The 18,554-nt window shown below is 48.4% G+C and overlaps 1 protein-coding gene across 9 annotated transcripts in view; it reads left to right on the top strand.

Annotated features, from left to right (window-relative positions):
* NEO1 (neogenin 1) overlaps nt 1–18,554 on the top strand; it is a 520,914-nt gene that overhangs the window by 258,342 nt on the left and 244,018 nt on the right. For all 9 annotated transcript variants that reach the window (XM_074965871.1, XM_074965869.1, XM_074965867.1 and 6 more), the window contains exon 4: nt 17,368–17,521. In XM_074965871.1, the coding sequence (XP_074821972.1) occupies nt 17,368–17,521 (154 nt within the window). The remainder of the gene's footprint in view (nt 1–17,367; nt 17,522–18,554) is intronic.

Below are 18,554 nucleotides of genomic sequence, written 5' to 3'. Positions count from 1 at the left end.
CAGGGGATTGGACTAGATGACCTCCTGAGGTCTCTTCCAACCCTAACATTCTGTGATTCTATGATGGGCACAATGACAGTTAGACTTAGTCAATGGAGTTTAAGAACACCCTTTATTGAGGTTCCTTTCTGAATAGGGATGTGTTGAAGCATGTGCTTACATACTTTTCTGAGTCTGGGCCTCAAATTCAAGTTAATTTTTTTAGGTTTAAACATTCATAGAATCATAGAATATCAGGGTTGGAAGGGACCCCAGAAGGTCATCTAGTCCAACCCCCTGCTCGAAGCAGGACCAATTCCCAGTTAAATCATCCCAGCCAGGGCTTTGTCAAGCCTGACCTTAAAAACCTCTAAGGAAGGAGATTCTACCACCTCCCTAGGTAACGCATTTCAGTGTTTCACCACCCTCTTAGTGAAAAAGTTTTTCCTAATATCCAATCTAAACCTCCCCCATTGCAACTTGAGACCATTACTCCTCGTTCTGTCATCTGCTACCATTGAGAACAGTCTAGAGCCATCCTCTTTGGAACCCCCTTTCAGGTAGTTGAAAGCAGCTATCAAATCCCCCCTCATTCTTCTCTTCTGCAGACTAAACAATCCCAGCTCCCTCAGCCTCTCCTCATAAGTCATGTGCTCTAGACCCCTAATCATTTTTGTTGCCCTTCGCTGGACTCTCTCCAATTTATCCACATCCTTCTTGTAGTGTGGGGCCCAAAACTGGACATAGTACTCCAGATGAGGCCTCACCAGTGTCAAATAGAGGGGAACGATCACGTCCCTCGATCTGCTCGCTATGCCCCTACTTATACATCCCAAAATGCCATTGGCCTTCTTGGCAACAAGGGCACACTGTTGACTCATATCCAGCTTCTCGTCCACTGTCACCCCTAGGTCCTTTTCCGCAGAACTGCTGCCTAGCCATTCGGTCCCTAGTCTGTAGCGGTGCATTGGATTCTTCCATCCTAAGTGCAGGACCCTGCACTTATCCTTATTGAACCTCATCAGATTTCTTTTGGCCCAATCCTCCAATTTGTCTAGGTCCTTCTGTATCCTATCCCTCCCCTCCAGCGTATCTACCACTCCTCCCAGTTTAGTATCATCCGCAAATTTGCTGAGAGTGCAATCCACACCATCCTCCAGATCATTTATGAAGATATTGAACAAAACCGGCCCCAGGACCGACCCCTGGGGCACTCCACTTGACACCGGCTGCCAACTAGACATGGAGCCATTGATCACTACCCGTTGAGCCCGACAATCTAGCCAGCTTTCTACCCACCTTATAGTGCATTCATCCAGCCCATACTTCCTTAACTTGCTGACAAGAATACTGTGGGAGACCGTGTCAAAAGCTTTGCTAAAGTCAAGAAACAATACATCCACTGCTTTCCCTTCATCCACAGAACCAGTAATCTCATCATAAAAGGCGATTAGATTAGTCAGGCATGACCTTCCCTTGGTGAATCCATGCTGACTGTTCCTGATCACTTTCCTCTCATGTAAGTGCTTCAGGATTGATTCTTTGAGGACCTGCTCCATGATTTTTCCAGGGACTGAGGTGAGGCTGACTGGCCTGTAGTTCCCAGGATCCTCCTTCTTCCCTTTTTTAAAGATTGGCACTACATTAGCCTTTTTCCAGTCATCCGGGACTTCCCCCGTTCGCCACGAGTTTTCAAAGATAATGGCCAAGGGCTCTGCAATCCCAGCCGCCAATTCCTTCAGCACTCTCGGATGCAACTCGTCCGGCCCCATGGACTTGTGCACGTCCAGCTTTTCTAAATAGTCCCTAACCACCTCTATCTCCACAGAGGGCTGGCCATCTCTTCCCCATTCTGTGATGCCCAGCGCAGCAGTCTGGGAGCTGACCTTGTTAGTGAAAACAGAGGCAAAAAAAGCATTGAGTACATTAGCTTTTTCCACATCCTCTGTCACTAGGTTGCCTCCCTCATTCAGTAAGGGGCCCACACTTTCCTTGGCTTTCTTCTTGTTGCCAACATACCTGAAGAAACCCTTCTTGTTACTCTTGACATCTCTTGCTAGCTGCAGCTCCAGGTGCGATTTGGCCCTCCTGATATCTTTCCTACATGCCCGAGCAATATTTTTATACTCTTCCCTGGTCATATGTCCAACTTTCCACTTCTTGTAAGCTTCTTTTTTATGTTTAAGATCCGCTAGGATTTCACCATTAAGCCAAGCCGGTCGCCTGCCATGTTTACTATTCTTTCGACTCATCGGGATGGTTTGTCCGTGTAACCTCAACAGGGATTCCTTGAAATACAGCCAGCTCTCCTGGACTCCCTTCCCCTTCATGTTACTTCATTCTTTACTTCGGCTCCATTAGTATATGTTTACTTACTGAAAATTTAATTTGTTGTTTTTTCTTCTTAAATTAGTGGGATAAAAAACAACACAAATAGTGAGTTTGACTGATTAATCAGTCAGCTTAGTAAGTAACTAAAATGTTTTTGTAAAACCCTAAACAAGAGATACCAGTGTTTAGTTAGAAATAATTATTTCATTTAATTTGAAGAGAGTAACTTTTATTGAGAGTAACTTTTAGGTCCATCAATAGCTATTAGCCAGGTTGGACAGGGATGGTGTCCCTAGCCTTTGTTTGCCGGAAGCTGGGAATGGGTGACAGGGGATGGATCACTTGATGATTACCTGTTCTGTTCATTCCCTCTGGGGCATCTGGCATTGGCTATTATTGGAAGACAGGATCCTGGGCTAGATGGACCTTTGGTCTCACCCAGTATGTCCGTTCTTATGTTCTTATTGAAAGAGATATCAGTTGTCCATCATACTGTTCTGAGCAAGAACTAGCCATCAGTCTCATAATTCTGAGTCAATATAGTTTAAAGGAGAATGTTAGTTTCTAATCAACCAGCACAAATTTCATCACAACATTTTTTATTTTAACATTTTAAACAGTTCATTTCAGTTTTGTGTCATATTAATAGCAGAAGCAGGTTTCTTCATAATTTTAATTTCATATAAATGACTAGACATTAGCAGCAAATGCATTTCAGCATCATTTTACACACAGAAAACAGATCTCTGCAATTGTATGCTCTAGGAAAGGAGAAAAAAGCAAGAAAATACTTTTTCCTTGAATTAAAACTCCTTCACAAACCTCTTACATACCTTGGATATATTACTTATGATCAATACCACTGACCCCCTGTCCATCCATGGTAAACCCTCCATAACTTTTATCTGGTTTATAAAACAGTTAACAATAAAACAAACCAAACTAACATGTAGTGTCTGCATAAATACATTTTGGTGTAAGCTGTGCATGTAGAAACTCCTATATTTCATGACTAGCTAGACATGTCCTCCTTATAGTGAATGGAAAAGCTAAAACATATTGACAATTAGTGCAAAATATAATTTATATCAGTATTTCAACCTACCATTTTGAGATCCAAAAGTTGCAAACTCATGTTTTTGTAGCAATGAATTTTGTAACCAGCAAAAAACATCAGATGAGAGTAAACTATATAATTCAATATATCTGCTTTATTCTCAGCTGTAGTTATTTTTATTAATTTTGTGTGTGCGCCATGAGGATTGACAAATTTTTAGAAAAGATAAGTCTGGTTGAAAACTTTCTGCTTTAGGTTCTTCAAGTTTGGAACAAATGAACTTCTCCTCACTCCTCCATCCACACAGGCAGATGAGTGCTCCTTTTGTTGGCTGCAAAACTACCTTTTTCAGGAGGAGCCTGCCTGAAAGTCCTAAGTCTTTCTTCCATTTTTTATACAGCAGGATATTGATTCTGAGTTCTGCAATTATTTTCTAATACAGGAATGCAAGGAGAAAGTGCCTGGATTGTGGCACCAATTTTTCCTAGTCTTAAGAAGAATTTAACTACTACTCCTCTGATTGGCTTGCTTGGGACATGAGTAAAACCCTCTGACTCTACATAGGGGTGGGGAACCTTTTTTCTATTGGGCGCCACTGACCCACAGAAAAAAATCAGTCGCAGGCCACACACAGCCTCTGGGGGGAAGGCTCCAGGCTTCCCCTAGGCTCTGGGGCAGGGCCAGAAGTGAGGGGTTCAGAGTGCGGGAGGGGACTCCAGGCTAGGGCCAAGGGGTTTTGAGTGGGGGAGCAGGCTCAGGGCTGGGGCAGGGGGTTGGGGTGGGGGTTATGGGAGGGAGTTAGGGTGCGGGAGGGGGTTCCGACCTTGGGCAAGGAGTTCTGGGGGATGTGCAGGCTTTGGGAAGGGCTTGGGATGCAGGAGGGGACTCAGGGCTCAGGCCGGGGGTTGGGGTGCAGGAGGAGGTGAGGGGTGCGGGCTCCGGTGAGTGGGCAGGGCTCCAGTGAGTGGGCAGGGCTCACCAGGTGAAATGATAAATATGATGAGCAATGGTCTTAGTACATTAGCTGCCTAGCCATTGTTGAGTGTGTCTTTTGGCATCATGACATGACAAAGGTGAATTTTGAGGAGGGATTTGAAGGAAGACAACATAGTGGCTCTGCAGATTTTTACGGGGAATTCCTCTCATAATGGACGACATAAGAAAAATGCAAAGATGTTTGAGGGAAAATTGGAGTGATGGGTGATAAATGTTGGCATTGTTCGCAGAGTAGAGATAGGAATTGATGGCTCAGAAGTATATAAGAGATGATGGGTAAGGTGAGGTGAAACCTTGAACGCCTTTAACGGTGAAGACAAGTATTTTTAATATGATGCAGTGGGTGTGAAAGGAGGAATTAGAAGGGTGGTTCTTGGTGTGATCAGAGTGATGAACCCAGGAATATGATCTTTGCATAGCATTTTGAATAGATTTGAGGGTTTGTCCAATTTTAGAGATTGTCTGTCAACTAACTTCCTCCTTTGTAGTGGATGAGAGACAAATGCACACGCAGACTACTAGGTATTGATCTTATGGTAGTGAGTGTAACATATATACTCTCAAAAGGCTCTGCCTGAAGTCCTGGCGCTTGAAAGGCTGGTATTCGCAGGAGAAGACTATTAACTAAAGTGGTAGAAATGGTGTTATTGTCTAAGAAATCAGTTACTTCCAAGGGATATTATAGGTTCTGTGTTAAAATTACGTACTGTGGTAGGGACAAGGGATACAACCAAAGTCCTGTTCCATCCTGACCAGGATAGGGTCAAAAGGGCACCCTCAGTGGGTAAGCTTGAGCTTTGGGTAATAGCAGCATATTTTTTCTAGGGTTGAATAGTAGGTCACTGAGGATACATCTACACAGTGAAAAAAGACCTGTGGCAGTGAGTCTCGGAGCCTGGATCAACTGACTCGAGGTCGCAGGGCTCATGTTGCGGAACTCAAAATAACAGTGGAGACATTTGGCTGGAGCACGGGCTCTGAAACCTGGAGAGGTGGAGGAGTCTCTGACCCTGGCACCAAGCCTGAGCGTCTGCATTACTATTTTTAGCCCCTCAGCGCAAGCCCTGCAAGCCTGACCTAGGTACCCGGACTGTGAGACTTGCTGCCATGTTTTTTTGTTTGTTTGTTTTGCTATGTACATGTACCCTGAGTTTTTCAATGTGGAAAGAAAAAATGTACATTTGTCTCAAGAGAATTTTTCATTTCTGGGACTCTGATTTAGTGCAGAGTAGACTGTTGCGCAGTATTCAAGCCAATGGATGCCCTGTTTCTCAATTCTGTCTGTCAGTGTAGGGTGGCCTTTTCTGATAACCATCACCTATGCTAGAAAAATGTGCGTAAATTGGCAGTTTGCTTGTTTTACCTTTCTTCTAGATAGGCTGATCCTGGGAAACTCTCATTTTCAGACTCAAAATAAAGTCAGAGTGCCATATGGACAAGGACTTTCACCTCCCAACCTTTCCCCTAATTCTAAATATCCAAAAGCACAGCAGTATTTTAATGTCCTTACCACATTTATCCACTGAAATAAGTAGCCTTAGGCCCTTGGATGCTCTTAGTTTTTACAAGTGGCCTGAGTAAGGAAAAAGCTGTCTCCTTTTGTGTAGCATAAGGCTTGTATTACTGAAGCATACAAATCAGTCAGTTTGACTTCTTTCTCTCAGCTCAGGGTTGACTCTGCCACAGGGATTTCATTTTCTCAGGCAGAAAGAGAGTTGGTATATAGACTTGGCGGCTTGGTTTGTAGGCTTGGCAGGATTCAGTTTTAATGGATAGATGTAGGTCAACATCTATTTCAGCTGACACCCTGAAACTGACGAAAAATGTGTCTGTCAGTAACAATGGGCATGAGTGTACCCTTCCCTGCTTGCACCTGTGGGTATCGGGTGTTACTGGCCCTGCGGCAGTGCAGGGAGCCCTCTGCAGCCCTAATGTCATGGACCCGCTCATGTTTCATCCAGAGGGCTTCCTGCACTGCCACAGGACCAGTGACATCCAATCTCTACAGGCGCAAGGTGTGGTGGGGATAGGGTGACCAGATGTCCCGATTTTATAGGGACAGTCCCGATTTTTGGGTCTTTTTCTTATGTAGGCTCCTATTACCTCCCACTCCATGTCCCGAGATTTCTCACTCATTGTCTGGTCACCCTAGGTGGGGAGGCTGCATTCCTGGTGCAACAGAGCAGACATCCCTGACTAGACCCGCAAAGAGGACTATGAATCCTCTGCCACAGAGGAGGCCACCCTTCTGCTGAATGGCTCTGTCTTGAACAGGAGTCATTCAACAGTGGGTGGCCTCCCCCATGGCAGGGGACATGTAATGCTTCTTGCAGTTCTGGCTGAGAGGTCTCCGCTTTGCTCTGCCTAGCCAGCCCCGCAGCCTTCCACTCACCTTGCACCTGCAGGGACTGGGTGTCACTGGTCCTGTTGGCTCTTTAGGGAATCCTCTGCAGCAACTTTGTCACAACCCTGCTCTCTCACTCATCAACCACAAGTGTCAGAGCCATCCTTGGGCAGATACTGTTCAGCAGCAGCCTGTGGCCGGGGACCTGTTCTCCTCCTAGCAATCCTGGTCTGGGGTCTCTGGTGTGCTAGGTCAGGACCTCAGCTTCCCCCACACTTTGTGCCTTGGGCCTCTCGGCCTCCTTTGTCAGCGCTGTGCCATCCCTAACCCCAACCCATTTTCATTCTCCGCAACTGTAAAAATAAAAACAGTTACAAATAGAAAAAATATTAAAAATAAAAATAGATAAAAATAAAATATATTCTTAAAAATAGAAAAAATATTAATCTAAATTAGCAAAAATAAAAATTGAATTCTGTCAATCCTAAGTGTTTGACAGGTAGCCACCTGAAAGCATTCTGTACACATCTTTCCAAAGTGCTACAAAATAATTGCTACTGAATCTTCAATGCTGCCAGTAAAGACTGTGTCCCAGGTTTAGTGGAGTGGGAAAGATGAATTAATTCAAGTGAGTCGTCATGAACCCACCTTGCAGTTTTAAAATTGTTTCACAGAGCCTGTTAGTCCCAGCCTCGGGGAACCTTGAGCAGAAAGAGTAATTTCTTTTTTGTTACTGGAGTTTCCACCACAGGGTCGTGTAGTTTGTTGTGAAGTTTGGACCAGTCAGCTACTCCTATAGTGTTTATTTCTTCTTCAAGTGATGGTCCCTATTGTATTCCACTGAGGGTTTACGTATATGCACCATGCATCCAGAGTCGGAGATTCTGAAAGTAGTTGTGTCCATTGGTCCACGCATGCGCCCTTGGCTCGCCTCATTGTTTTGCCCAAGGTGATAAAGGGCAGGACGGACCAACCATGTATCCAGTTCCTTCTCACCACCACATGGTCCGAGTCAGAACTATTAGTGTCCTCTCACATGTGACGCACTTTAAAAAAGATAAAGAGTTGTATATACTCCAAAGCTAACTATTTTACTGTTTTTACTGTTTATATAGTAGTTTTGGTAGTTTACTAGTTTTTGTTTCAGTGCGTGGATACTGGACTATGCCGAAGACCCCAGGCTTTAAAATTTGCACCTCCTGCCTGTGACAAACATCAGCGCTGCCTATACTGCTTGGGAGAAGCCCATATTTCATCCAGGTGCCGTATCTGCCAGTCCTTCTCCAGCTGTACCCGAGAAGGCCAGGCTCTCTGCCTCCAGAAGCACCTCTTGGAAGTTGCCATGAAACCTTATTTGGACCCAGGTTTGGTGCCCCCCCCCATCATCCCCCTCTATACATTGGCGTGAGGCAGCCAGGAGTGCACCTCCAGCTACAGAGTCTGAGTCTGGCACCAGCGGTTCAACCACTATGGACCCTGTGCCGGGGCCTATTTTGGAGGCAAGGAAGCATTCACATAAGCATGGCAGTAAGTCTTCCTCCATCCCTAAGAAAAGAGGCTCCTTCCATGAGTTCCAGTCATGGGGAGGTAGCGCACACTAAAGCACACAAGAACAAAAAGAGACCACTGAAACTAACGGATCTGTCAGTACTGGGTACCAACCTGCACACACCACCAACACTGGCATTTCTCTGAGCTCAAGAACCATCCACTCCATGGAGGACCATTGTTCCTGTACTGGATTGGGACAGAGAGAGGTCCCTTGACTCCAGGGAGTTTGGGTGAAGCACCAGAGCCCCAGGAAGTGTTTGCTCTGGGAAAGCTGAGGTCTCCACACCATCTGGGACCCTCTACTTCTAGGGAGACTTTATCTCCCATGCAGGGCATGCCGCTGCTGAATCACTCCTCACTCCCTGCTCTGGTGGTGAACACATTTCCACTGGCTCCGCCAATACTGCTGATGGAACCGGCCTTTGAATTTTCGTCTTCAGAGAAATTGAATGAAGAGTGGGCTCTGTCCATCCCTTCCTGCCACTATGAGTACCAGTGGAGGCCTTCTACATCCTGGCAGTAACCGCCACTTCAGCCACCAAGGAGTCACTGGTTTCCTGCACTGTGGAGCCCACCACAACACCCTCTGGATCTGTCATATTGGCCCTACTGGGGATCCTGGTCCTAATACACATCTTTGGAACCTGTCTATTCTGTGAGAGAAACATTGCCTATTTCGCTGTTTTGGGCACCTTTGAGTAGATGCTCGGAACTGGTCATGGAAGAAGAGCTACTCAGTCCGGTTCCACTGGTACTGTTGGAACAGGAGAGATTCCCATCATCCTCACCTGAAGCAGCAGTGGCTTTGGTATCTCCCCCATCTCCTGATGACTACTGCCAATTCCAGGATCTTGTGCGCAGAGTGGCAGGAGAGCTGCACATTCCTCTGGAGGAGATCCAAGACACTCCTCATAAGCTGCTGGACACACTTCACTCATTGGTGATGAGTAGAGTTGCTCTGCCAATTGATGCCATCCCCAAGCCAGCTAGAATGGTTTGGCATATGTATGCCACATGTATGCCTACCACCAACAGGGCAGATAAATGCTACTATGTGAGAGCCAAGGGGTATGAGTTTTTCTCACACCTTCCCCACCCCACCCGCAATTCACTTGTGGTCCAGGGAGTGATGGAACGAGCTTGACAACAGCATCCATGCTCCAGCACATCTGACAGGGAAGGCAAGCAGCTGGACCTTTTGGGCTGCAAGGTCTTCTCCCCTCAGTCAGCTTTCCATTCAGGATCTCGAATTATCAGGCATTACTTGGCAAATACGATTTCCTTCATTACAACAAATTGGAGGATTTTGCTGAAAAACTGCCACAAGACCAGGCTGACTTCCAAGCAATAATGGAGGGGAAACTAGTAGCAAGAAAATCAACTACACCTTCCCTACTCTTCCACTACTGCCCCTTCTTACCGCCCATGACGGTCATTGGAACTGTGGAGCGCGGCTTTGCTGTTCTCCACTTTCCCTAGCGTTCTCTCTTTTCCACAGTTCGTATAGTTCTATAGTTAGTATAGTGTAGTTGTGTATATATAAAGTTAGGGTATGTTAGCCGATGGCCAGGGATGTTTGGTGAGGTGCCAGCTATGCCCGTTTTATACCATCCATGACTTTAACCGCTAGGACGCACTGTCCCTTCGCGGCGGGCAGCCCGGGCTAGGCTGACGGATGCCCCAAGGTCCTAACCACCCGTGACTTTAACTGCTAGAGCTCAGAGCTCCTTCGCAGCGGGCAGTCAGGATTGACTGACAGGTGCCCCAAGAGTTTGCCCCGTGGAGGCGGCACAACTCAACGCTAGGCTCTTAGTACTCTCACCTAATGGCCAGGCTTTATAGCCAAAACGGCTGAGGTTCTTTAATTGTGTTGGCTGCTTTACAGTAAACCAGAGAAACAAGTCAGGCTTATGCATAAATGGTTACCAAAATTTATTAAACTAGATTCTAATCATGTGGTTACAAAATTGCTAGTGCCTACTTATTTAAGTGTAGAGATGTTACACACACAAACAAGTTACAAAACTGAAGCTACAATCCCAAAGAAAGAAAACAAAGTATAGAGCTCTATTTCAAAACATGTGTACACTAAAGATAGGAGATCAGGTGTGGGTGCTTCTTACCCTCCTTGCATCTCTCGATTCCAGCGGTGCCAAGCCAGGATCGGTCACTCAATTCCGCAGAAAGACGAATAAGGGACAAGGCTTAGGGACCCTCTTAGCTGCAGAAGCCTTGGGAGGCTGTCACTTATCTGACCAGCAGATAGATAGTGAAAAGCACTCAAAAATCATGGTGCTGTAGGTCCCCTACTTATACCTCTGTACTCCTTTATTCTCTTTCTCCTTTCTTGTGCCAAATTGGGGCTGGTCTATCTGGGTGACGCCAGCTCTCGCAAGAGTAGTTTACACTTGCAAGGGAGAGAAACAATAAGTGTCAACTACTGGACATTCCTTTTATTAGGGTAAATATTTTCCCACCTAGGATGTTGGTGTGTGTGCATCATGCTGTTTTAGTAGGGGCTAAGAGCCATGTCTGTCACAGCGCCTCTGCCTGCTGTGAGCCCAATTGTTGTATATTCCCAGTGGCACATTGTAGCAGCACACCTGTGCCTCTCTCAGCTTCAAAGGCTGTGCTGGAATTCATGTTAAGTGCCCTGTGGTTTTTGGCTCCCGTGTGTTTCCAGCAATGCTGGTCTGAGGGGGGGGGGCGGGCTGGCTGTCTGGCTACAGGGTAGTGGGTTGGAAGGGGTCTTTCCCTCTCCTCCTCACTTGCCGCTTGGGCTCATGCCCAAGGCTCCGGGCTTTAAGCTTTGTTCAGCCTGTTCCAAGCCTATGCCAGCTGGCATCCCCCACGACTCCTGTCTGAAGTGTCTGGGGGAGACCCACCAGGTGGACAAGTGCAAAATTTGCAAAGCATTCCGGCCCCAGACCAAGAAGGAGCGGGACTTTAGGTTGAAGCAGCTCCTAATGGAGGCGGCCCTTAGCCCGGATCCTCCAGCGGCGTGCCATGACCCAGCGCCAGGTGCTTCGGTGCGCAGCACCCCAGCGACAGCAGCAGGTACTGCACCGCAGACGGACTCTAGCAGAGACCGGAGGCACCATACTTCCCCGACACCGCAACCGGCGCAACTGGTCCGGCGCCAATCTCATTCACCTGGCTGGAAGCGGCACCACAGGCCAGAATCAACTTATCCACCTCAGCAGTCGCCGGCACCCCTGAGGCCGCCCTCGGAGTCGTGTCCGGTTATGGAGCAACTGAGAGTGCAAGCCCCCACGGCGACACCATTGACTCCGGCATTGAGAGAAGAGCCGTTGAGTCCAGTGCGCACAGGCTGCCCGACATGTAGCGTCGTTGAGCCCTGGCTCCCATCAACACTGGAAACCTTCGCGGTGGCGCGAGATCTCATCACCCGGATGGAGTCGGCCTCACCGCAAACCGCGGCTCAGGCTCGTGCAGTACTGTCCCGGGGCAAGCCAGCCCTGATCTGGCCGATAACTCCTCTGGTGGAACTATGGCACCGGTCATGGTTGCGGATTCAATCTCGCTCCTGACACCGTGCACAGTACCGATGATGCTCGCAGTCCCAACGACACTCCCCCTCGCGTTGCCGGTCGTACTCACGGCACCGATCCAGCTCACGGCATCGCTCCAGCTCATGGGACCGCTGGGACTCCCGGCACCACTCGGTGCACCGATCTCCATCTCGGGGGAGATCTTGGCACCGCTCCCGCAGACGGTCATCGTCGAGGTCTGGATCTCAGTACCAACCCAGACCTCGGCACCGGTCTCGGTCCCGGCACCACACCCCAGCGTCTTGATGGCACCAGTCGCCCGCGGCCTGGTACTGATCTGCACCGTGTCCTGGAGACTCGACGCAATCACGTTCAGCACCGCGTTGGCTCTCACTATCTGCCTCCCGTTTGTCTCAGTCCAGTGGTGGCTCATGCCCGGGGTACTCGGCTCCTGGCCACAGTGAGGGTCATGCCGGACACTGGCAGGAGGAAGGCCATGATCCTAGCCAGGGGCCTACACAATGGCCCTTTTGGACCCTGAGGGCTTACCACAAGTCCAGGGAGTCCTGTCAGGGGCCTCCCGCTCAGCCCACTCGGAACCTCGGGTGCCGGAGGCCACCATAAGCTGTCCCACTCCGGGGGGGGGGCATGGAAACTGCAGCCCCGACCCCTGGGCAAGCCCCAGACCCCGGCGTTGTGGACCACAGAGAACAGGAACCATCCCAGCAGGAGTCACCACTGGACCCTCTAGCCTCAATGGCAGCGTCTTTGTCTTCTCCAGATGAGGCAGTGGCTGGGACAACAATCTCGGGTTCCCCTCCAATAGACCTTTGTGCCCACCAAGGCCTCCTGCATAGGGTGGCGCGTAATATGAACCTCCAAGCGGAGGAGGTGATAGAATTGGAAGACCCGGTGGTGGACATCCTATCAGCGGAGGCCCCGTCCCGAGTAGCTCTGCCAATCATATGTACCATCCAACCACCGCTAAGACAATCTAGCAGATGCCTGCTTCCCTCCTTCCGATGGCTAAAGGAGTGGAGAGGAAATACTTTATTCCCTCCAAGGAGTATGAGTACCTGTACACTCACCGTCAGCCATGTTCAGTTGTGGTAGCCTTGGTGAATGAGAGGGAGCGACATGGGTAACAGGCTCTGGCACCCAAATCAAAGGACTCCAGGTGTCTCGATTTATTCGGGCGCAAGATTTACTCCTCCGGAGGGCTGCAGCTCAGGGTAGCGAACCAGTAGGCGCTCCTGAGCTGCTATGACTATAATTCATGGAACTCCATGTTAAAATTTAAGGAGTTAGTGCCTCAGGAGTCGAGAGACGAGTTTGGGGCCCTAGTAGAGGAAGGCAAAAAGGTGGTCAGGACATCCTTACAGGCCTCCTTGGATGCTGCAGACTCTGCTGCCAGGACCCTTGCATCGGGCATAGCCATGCACCGCATATCGTGGCTTCAGGTGTCTGGCCTACCGCCAGAACTGCAGCAAACCCTACAGGGCCTTCCATTTGAGGGGCAGGGCCTGTTCTCTGACAAAACTGACTCTAGGCTCCAAAGCCTCAAAGATTCCAGGGCCATAATGCGCTCCCTAGGAATGCACACACCGGTCACTCGGTGTAGACCCTTTAAGCTGCAGCCTCCACGATCCTATCCCTCTCCTCGGCCGAGGCAGGACTTTTATAGGAGGTGGGGGCAAGGTGGCAGGAGAAAACCCACCAGTCCGGATAGAACCAAGGCCCGCCCAAGCCACTGGCAGGACCCAAACAAAACTTTTGAAGGTGCGCCCGAGGACAGTGTACCAGTCACCAACCAAGATCTTTCCCCTCCATTCTGGGATCGTCTTTCCCGTTTCCACCGTGCGTGGTCTCTCATAACTACAGATCGTTGGGTTCTTCGCATGATGGAAAGGGGATATTCTCACCAATTTTCTTTCTCCCCTCCCTCCCATCCGCCCTCCCTATCCCTCTTCAGGGACCCCTCTCACGAGCAACTCCTTGTACAGGAGGTCCAAATGCTCCTGACCATGGGGGCGATCGAGGAGGTTCCAAGAGAGCTCAGGGGCAGGGGATTTTACTCCCGTTACTTCCTAATCCTTAAGGCAAAGAGTGGGCTTCGGCCTATCCTGGACCTACGCGGACTCAACAAATTCATGGTAAAGTTGAAGTTCTGTATGGTGTCACTGGAGACCATTATTCCTTCCCTGGATCCTGGAGACTGGTACGCCCCCTTCGATATGAAGGACACGTACTTCCACATAGCAATCCATCCAGTGCACAGACACTTCCTCGCTTTGTGGTCAACCGCGAACACTATCAGTTCGCAGTTCTTCCTTTCGGCCTTTCTATGGCCCCCAAAGTATTCTCCAAATGTATGGCTGTCGTGGCAGCCTACCTCCGTTGGAAGCGGATTCAAGTGTTTCCGTATCTCGACGATTGGCTTATCCAAGGCAGCACCAAGGAACAGGTGCAGTCCCACGTTCAAGTTACCATAGCCATGTGTCATCAGTTGGGCCTTCTACTCAATGTGAAAAAGTCAACTCTGGAACCAGCCCAGAGAATAGAGTTCATTAGGGCAATCTTAGATTCCAGACTTGCCCGAGCTCTCCTACCAGATACCTGATTTCAGTCTCTGGCAAACCTTATCCACAACCTTCAAAGTTTTCCAACCTCAATAGTGAAAATGTGTCTGAGCCTTCTGGGGCACATGGCCTCCTGCACTTATGTGACCAGGCATGCCAGACTGTGGCTCCGCCCACTTCAGGCATGGCTGACAACAGTCTATCGTCCAGGTCGGGACAGCTTAAGCATGGTGGTCACCGTCCCAGAATCGGTCCTAAGCTCTCTCGTTGGTGGCTAGATCCCAGAATGGTATGCAAAGGGGTCCCATTTCACACTCCTCAGCCCTCCTTGTTACAGATGCCTCATCCCTGGGTTGGGGTGCCCATGTTGGGGACGTCCAGACACAGGGTCTATGGTCTGTCGCCGAGCTATCTCTGCACATCAATGTACGAGAACTGATGGCAGTGCGCCTGGTGCGTCAGGCATTCCGGGAACGACTACATGGCCATTGTGTGGCAGTCCTCACAGACAACGCCACGGCCATGTTCTGCATCAACAAACAAGGGGGAGCCCGTTCATCCCCGCTCTGTCGGGAGGCCATTCACATGTGGGAGTTCTGTATAGCCCACTCTATCCATCTGGTGGTGTCTTTTCTCCCGGGGGTCCAGAACACACTGGCAGATCGCCTCAGCAGGTCCTTCCAGTCTCACAAGTGGTCAATTCGTCCCAATGTCATCCACTCCATCTTCCTGAGGTGGGGGTTTCCCCAGGTCGACCTGTTTGCCTCACACAGCAATCGGAAGTGCCAAACATTCTGCTCTCTCCAGGGGCGCTCCCCGGGCTCTCTATCAGATGCCTTCCTGCTCCCGTGGAAGGGACAACTGTTCTACGCCTTCCCTCCATTCCCATTAGTCCACAAGGTCCTGCTCAAGTTGCGCAGGGACAGAGCACGGCTGATTCTGGTCGCCCCAGCGTGGCCCAGGCAACACTGGTACACCACGCTACTGCAGTTATCGGTAGACACGCCGATTCCACTCCCACTTTGGCCAGACCTGATCTCACAAGACCACGGCCGTCTCTGTCACCCCGTCCTGCAATCCCTCCATCTCACGGCATGGATGCTGCGTGGCTAACTCAGTCGGAGCTCCTCTGCTCCCACTTGGTGCAGTAGGTACTGCTAGGTAGCAGAAAACCCTCGCTCGGTCTTCTCCAACCCTATGGTCGGTAGATTTCATAAAGGTCTGGACCGTCTCTACCCTCATGAGATCTTAACCTGGTCCTTTCTAGACTTATGGGGGCCCCATTCGAGCTGATGGCCCCATGCTCACTTCTCTATCTCTCTTGGAAGACAGCCTTCCTTGTGGCTATCACTTCGGCGAGGCGTGTGTCTGAGATCAGAGGTCTCACTTCAGAACCACCGTACATGGTCTTCCACAAAGACAAGGTGCAACTACGCCCTCACCCTGTCTTCCTTCCCAAGGTGGTATCAACTTTCCATGTCAACCAGAACATTTTCCTCCCAGTCTTCTACCTGAAGCCACATGCTACTTGGCGAGAGCAATGGCTACACTCCCTCGACATTCGTAGGACCCTCACCTTCTATATTGAGCGTACGAATCCGTTCAGAAAGACGACCCAGCTCTTTGTTGCAGTGGCCGACCGGATGAAAGGGCTCCCGGTCTCCTCACAGCGCGTCTCCTCTTGAATCACTTCCTATATCCGTGCTTGGTATGACCTGGCCAGTGTTCCGGCCGAGCCCCTCAATGCCCATTCTACAAGGGCTCAAGCCTTATCAGCCACTTTCCTGGCACAGGTTCCGATATAGGAGATCTGTAGAGCGGCTACTTGGTCTTCAGCGCATACTTTTGGTTCTCACTATGCAATAGTCCAGCAGTCCAGAGACGATGCTGCATTTGGTTCAGCAGTGCTACACTCAGCAACATCTCACACCGACCCCACCGTCTAGGTAAGGCTTGGGAGTCACCTAATTGGAATCGATATGAGCAAGCACTCGAAGAAGAAAAGCCGGTTACGCACTTTTGTAACTGTTGTTCTTCGAGATGTGTTGCTCATATCCATTCCAAACCCACCCTCCTTTCCCTGTGTCGGAGTAGCTGGCAAAAAGGAACTGAGGGGACGCTGGGTCAGCTGGGGTATATATCCAGCGCCATGAAGGCGCCAGTCCAGGGGGCTCCACAGCCAACCCACCAGGTGTTGCTAGGGTAAAAAATTCTCCGATGATCGTACACGCGGCACATGCACACCTAATTGGAATGGATATGAGCAATACATCTCGAAGAACAACAGTTACAAAGATGAGTAACCATCTTTTCCTTACATGAAACTAGAGGTTCTTTGAGATGTCGTCCCTATCTGTATTCCACTTCTCACCCTCTACTGTGGATCTGTTGGATTTGCAGTGAAGAAAGAACTAGACATGCGGATGGTCTGCCCTGCCTTTATCACCTCAGATGGAACCATGAGGTGAACCAAGGGCCGGTGCGTAGACCAACAGACACTACTACTTTCAAAATCTCCAGATCCAGATACATGGTGCAGTGTAACTCAGATAGGCACCACACATCTCGAAGCTCCTTCAGTTACAGGTAAGTAACCTCCACTTACTGAGTGGCTGTTTCCAAGTTTTGTAGGTATAGCTAGTTGCTCAGGTTGTTTCCTGGGGAATTTGGAGCAGACTGCTCTTGAGAAACCAGAACTCCAACAGCAGAACAGTCAATTTGCATGTCTGGAGCGGGAAGTCAGATGCAGCCAGTTAATCCTAGATTAGCCCTTTGCAGAAGCTCAATTTATAGGTAAGACAAATTAGTGTTCTGTAGAAATGCCTTCTTGGCTTTATAGTTTTGTGTTTATTGTAGCTTCACCAAAAAGAGGTAAAGAAGAAACTAGCTGCTTCATTGTTTTGAACACTGTGTTTACTACTGAAGGGAAGCAATATACTGGGGTTAACTTGATAATCTCATTGTCTTTATTCAGTGTTTGATAACTTCATTGTCATTTTATTTACAAAATATTTGCAGATCCAGAGGTTCCATTAAACCTGGTGTTTCTGAGGCAACCTTCTCCACTTACCAAAGTTACTGGACAAAGTGCAGTTTTCCCATGTGTCACTTCAGGATTTCCAACTCCAGTTATCAAGTGGATGAGAAATGAAGAAGAACTTACCATAGAAGAGTAAGTAATGGCTTGTAAATTGAAATTGACTTTCCCATTACCTAAACTTAGTAATATAGGAATTATTATGCCAAGTCAGACTTATGGTTTTAGACCCTAAGTCCACGCAGCTTCTGCTTAATTTTAAAGTGACACAGTAGGTTCTGCTGTTCTAATGTGGCAGTCTTCAGGTTGAGCGTTGTGACAAGCCTTGTGCCATGTAGGGTGGGCAGACTGACTCAGTCAATCCAGAACACTGATAAAATAACAGTGGATCTAAACCACAGGAGTGTCAGTATGATGCCACATGATCGCATGTGTTTATTTGTTTGATATTTCAAAACAGGAAATTGCACACAAAACTGTTAAAAGAATGTTGAGGTTGCAAAGTCAAACATTCGAAAATACGGAAATTCCAGAATTAAGGTTACCTTTGCAACCTAATTGGGCTCCCTTCTTCATATGCATTATGATATTCTTTAATTACATGATCAAATGCTATGTTTTCCATAGAATCCTTGCCTCATTCAGTGCACAGAAAGGACAGTACTCAATGAGCACCTATTGAGTATTTTTTTGTCCTCATTGTTCACTGTATGGTCCCATGCCTTATTTACTCCATACTATTCAAACCCTGCTTTGAAGACATTTATTAATTTCCTCATGGGCTTTTTTTGTGGTGCTTATCTCTAGAGTATCTGAGTGGTTCACAAATATTAATTTATTTTCACAATACATTTGTGAGATTAGGCGGTAATGTGCCCATTTTACAGATGAGAAACTGAGGCACAGAAATCAAGGTTGAAAGTATGCAATAATTTTGGTGTCCAGTATGAGATACCTCGGACTTGATTTTTCAGTGTACATAGCATTATATAGCACTTTATGTATTCAAAACCCAGCTCCCACTGACTTCAGTTGCAGCTCTAAGTGTTCAGCCCTTCATCAGTTCAGATCCGAGGGCCTCAATTTGAGCACCCAGAAACATAGGAGCATACAATTAGTGACCACACATGAAAGTTTGGTTTAAGCACTTGCCAGGAGTCACACAGGG

The sequence above is a fragment of the Natator depressus genome, chromosome 10 (assembly GCF_965152275.1).
Source record: "Natator depressus isolate rNatDep1 chromosome 10, rNatDep2.hap1, whole genome shotgun sequence".
Classification (NCBI taxonomy): Eukaryota; Metazoa; Chordata; order Testudines; family Cheloniidae; genus Natator; species Natator depressus.
The sequence above is the reverse complement of the archived record's forward strand: the minus strand, read 5'-3'. Positions and strand labels throughout refer to the sequence as shown.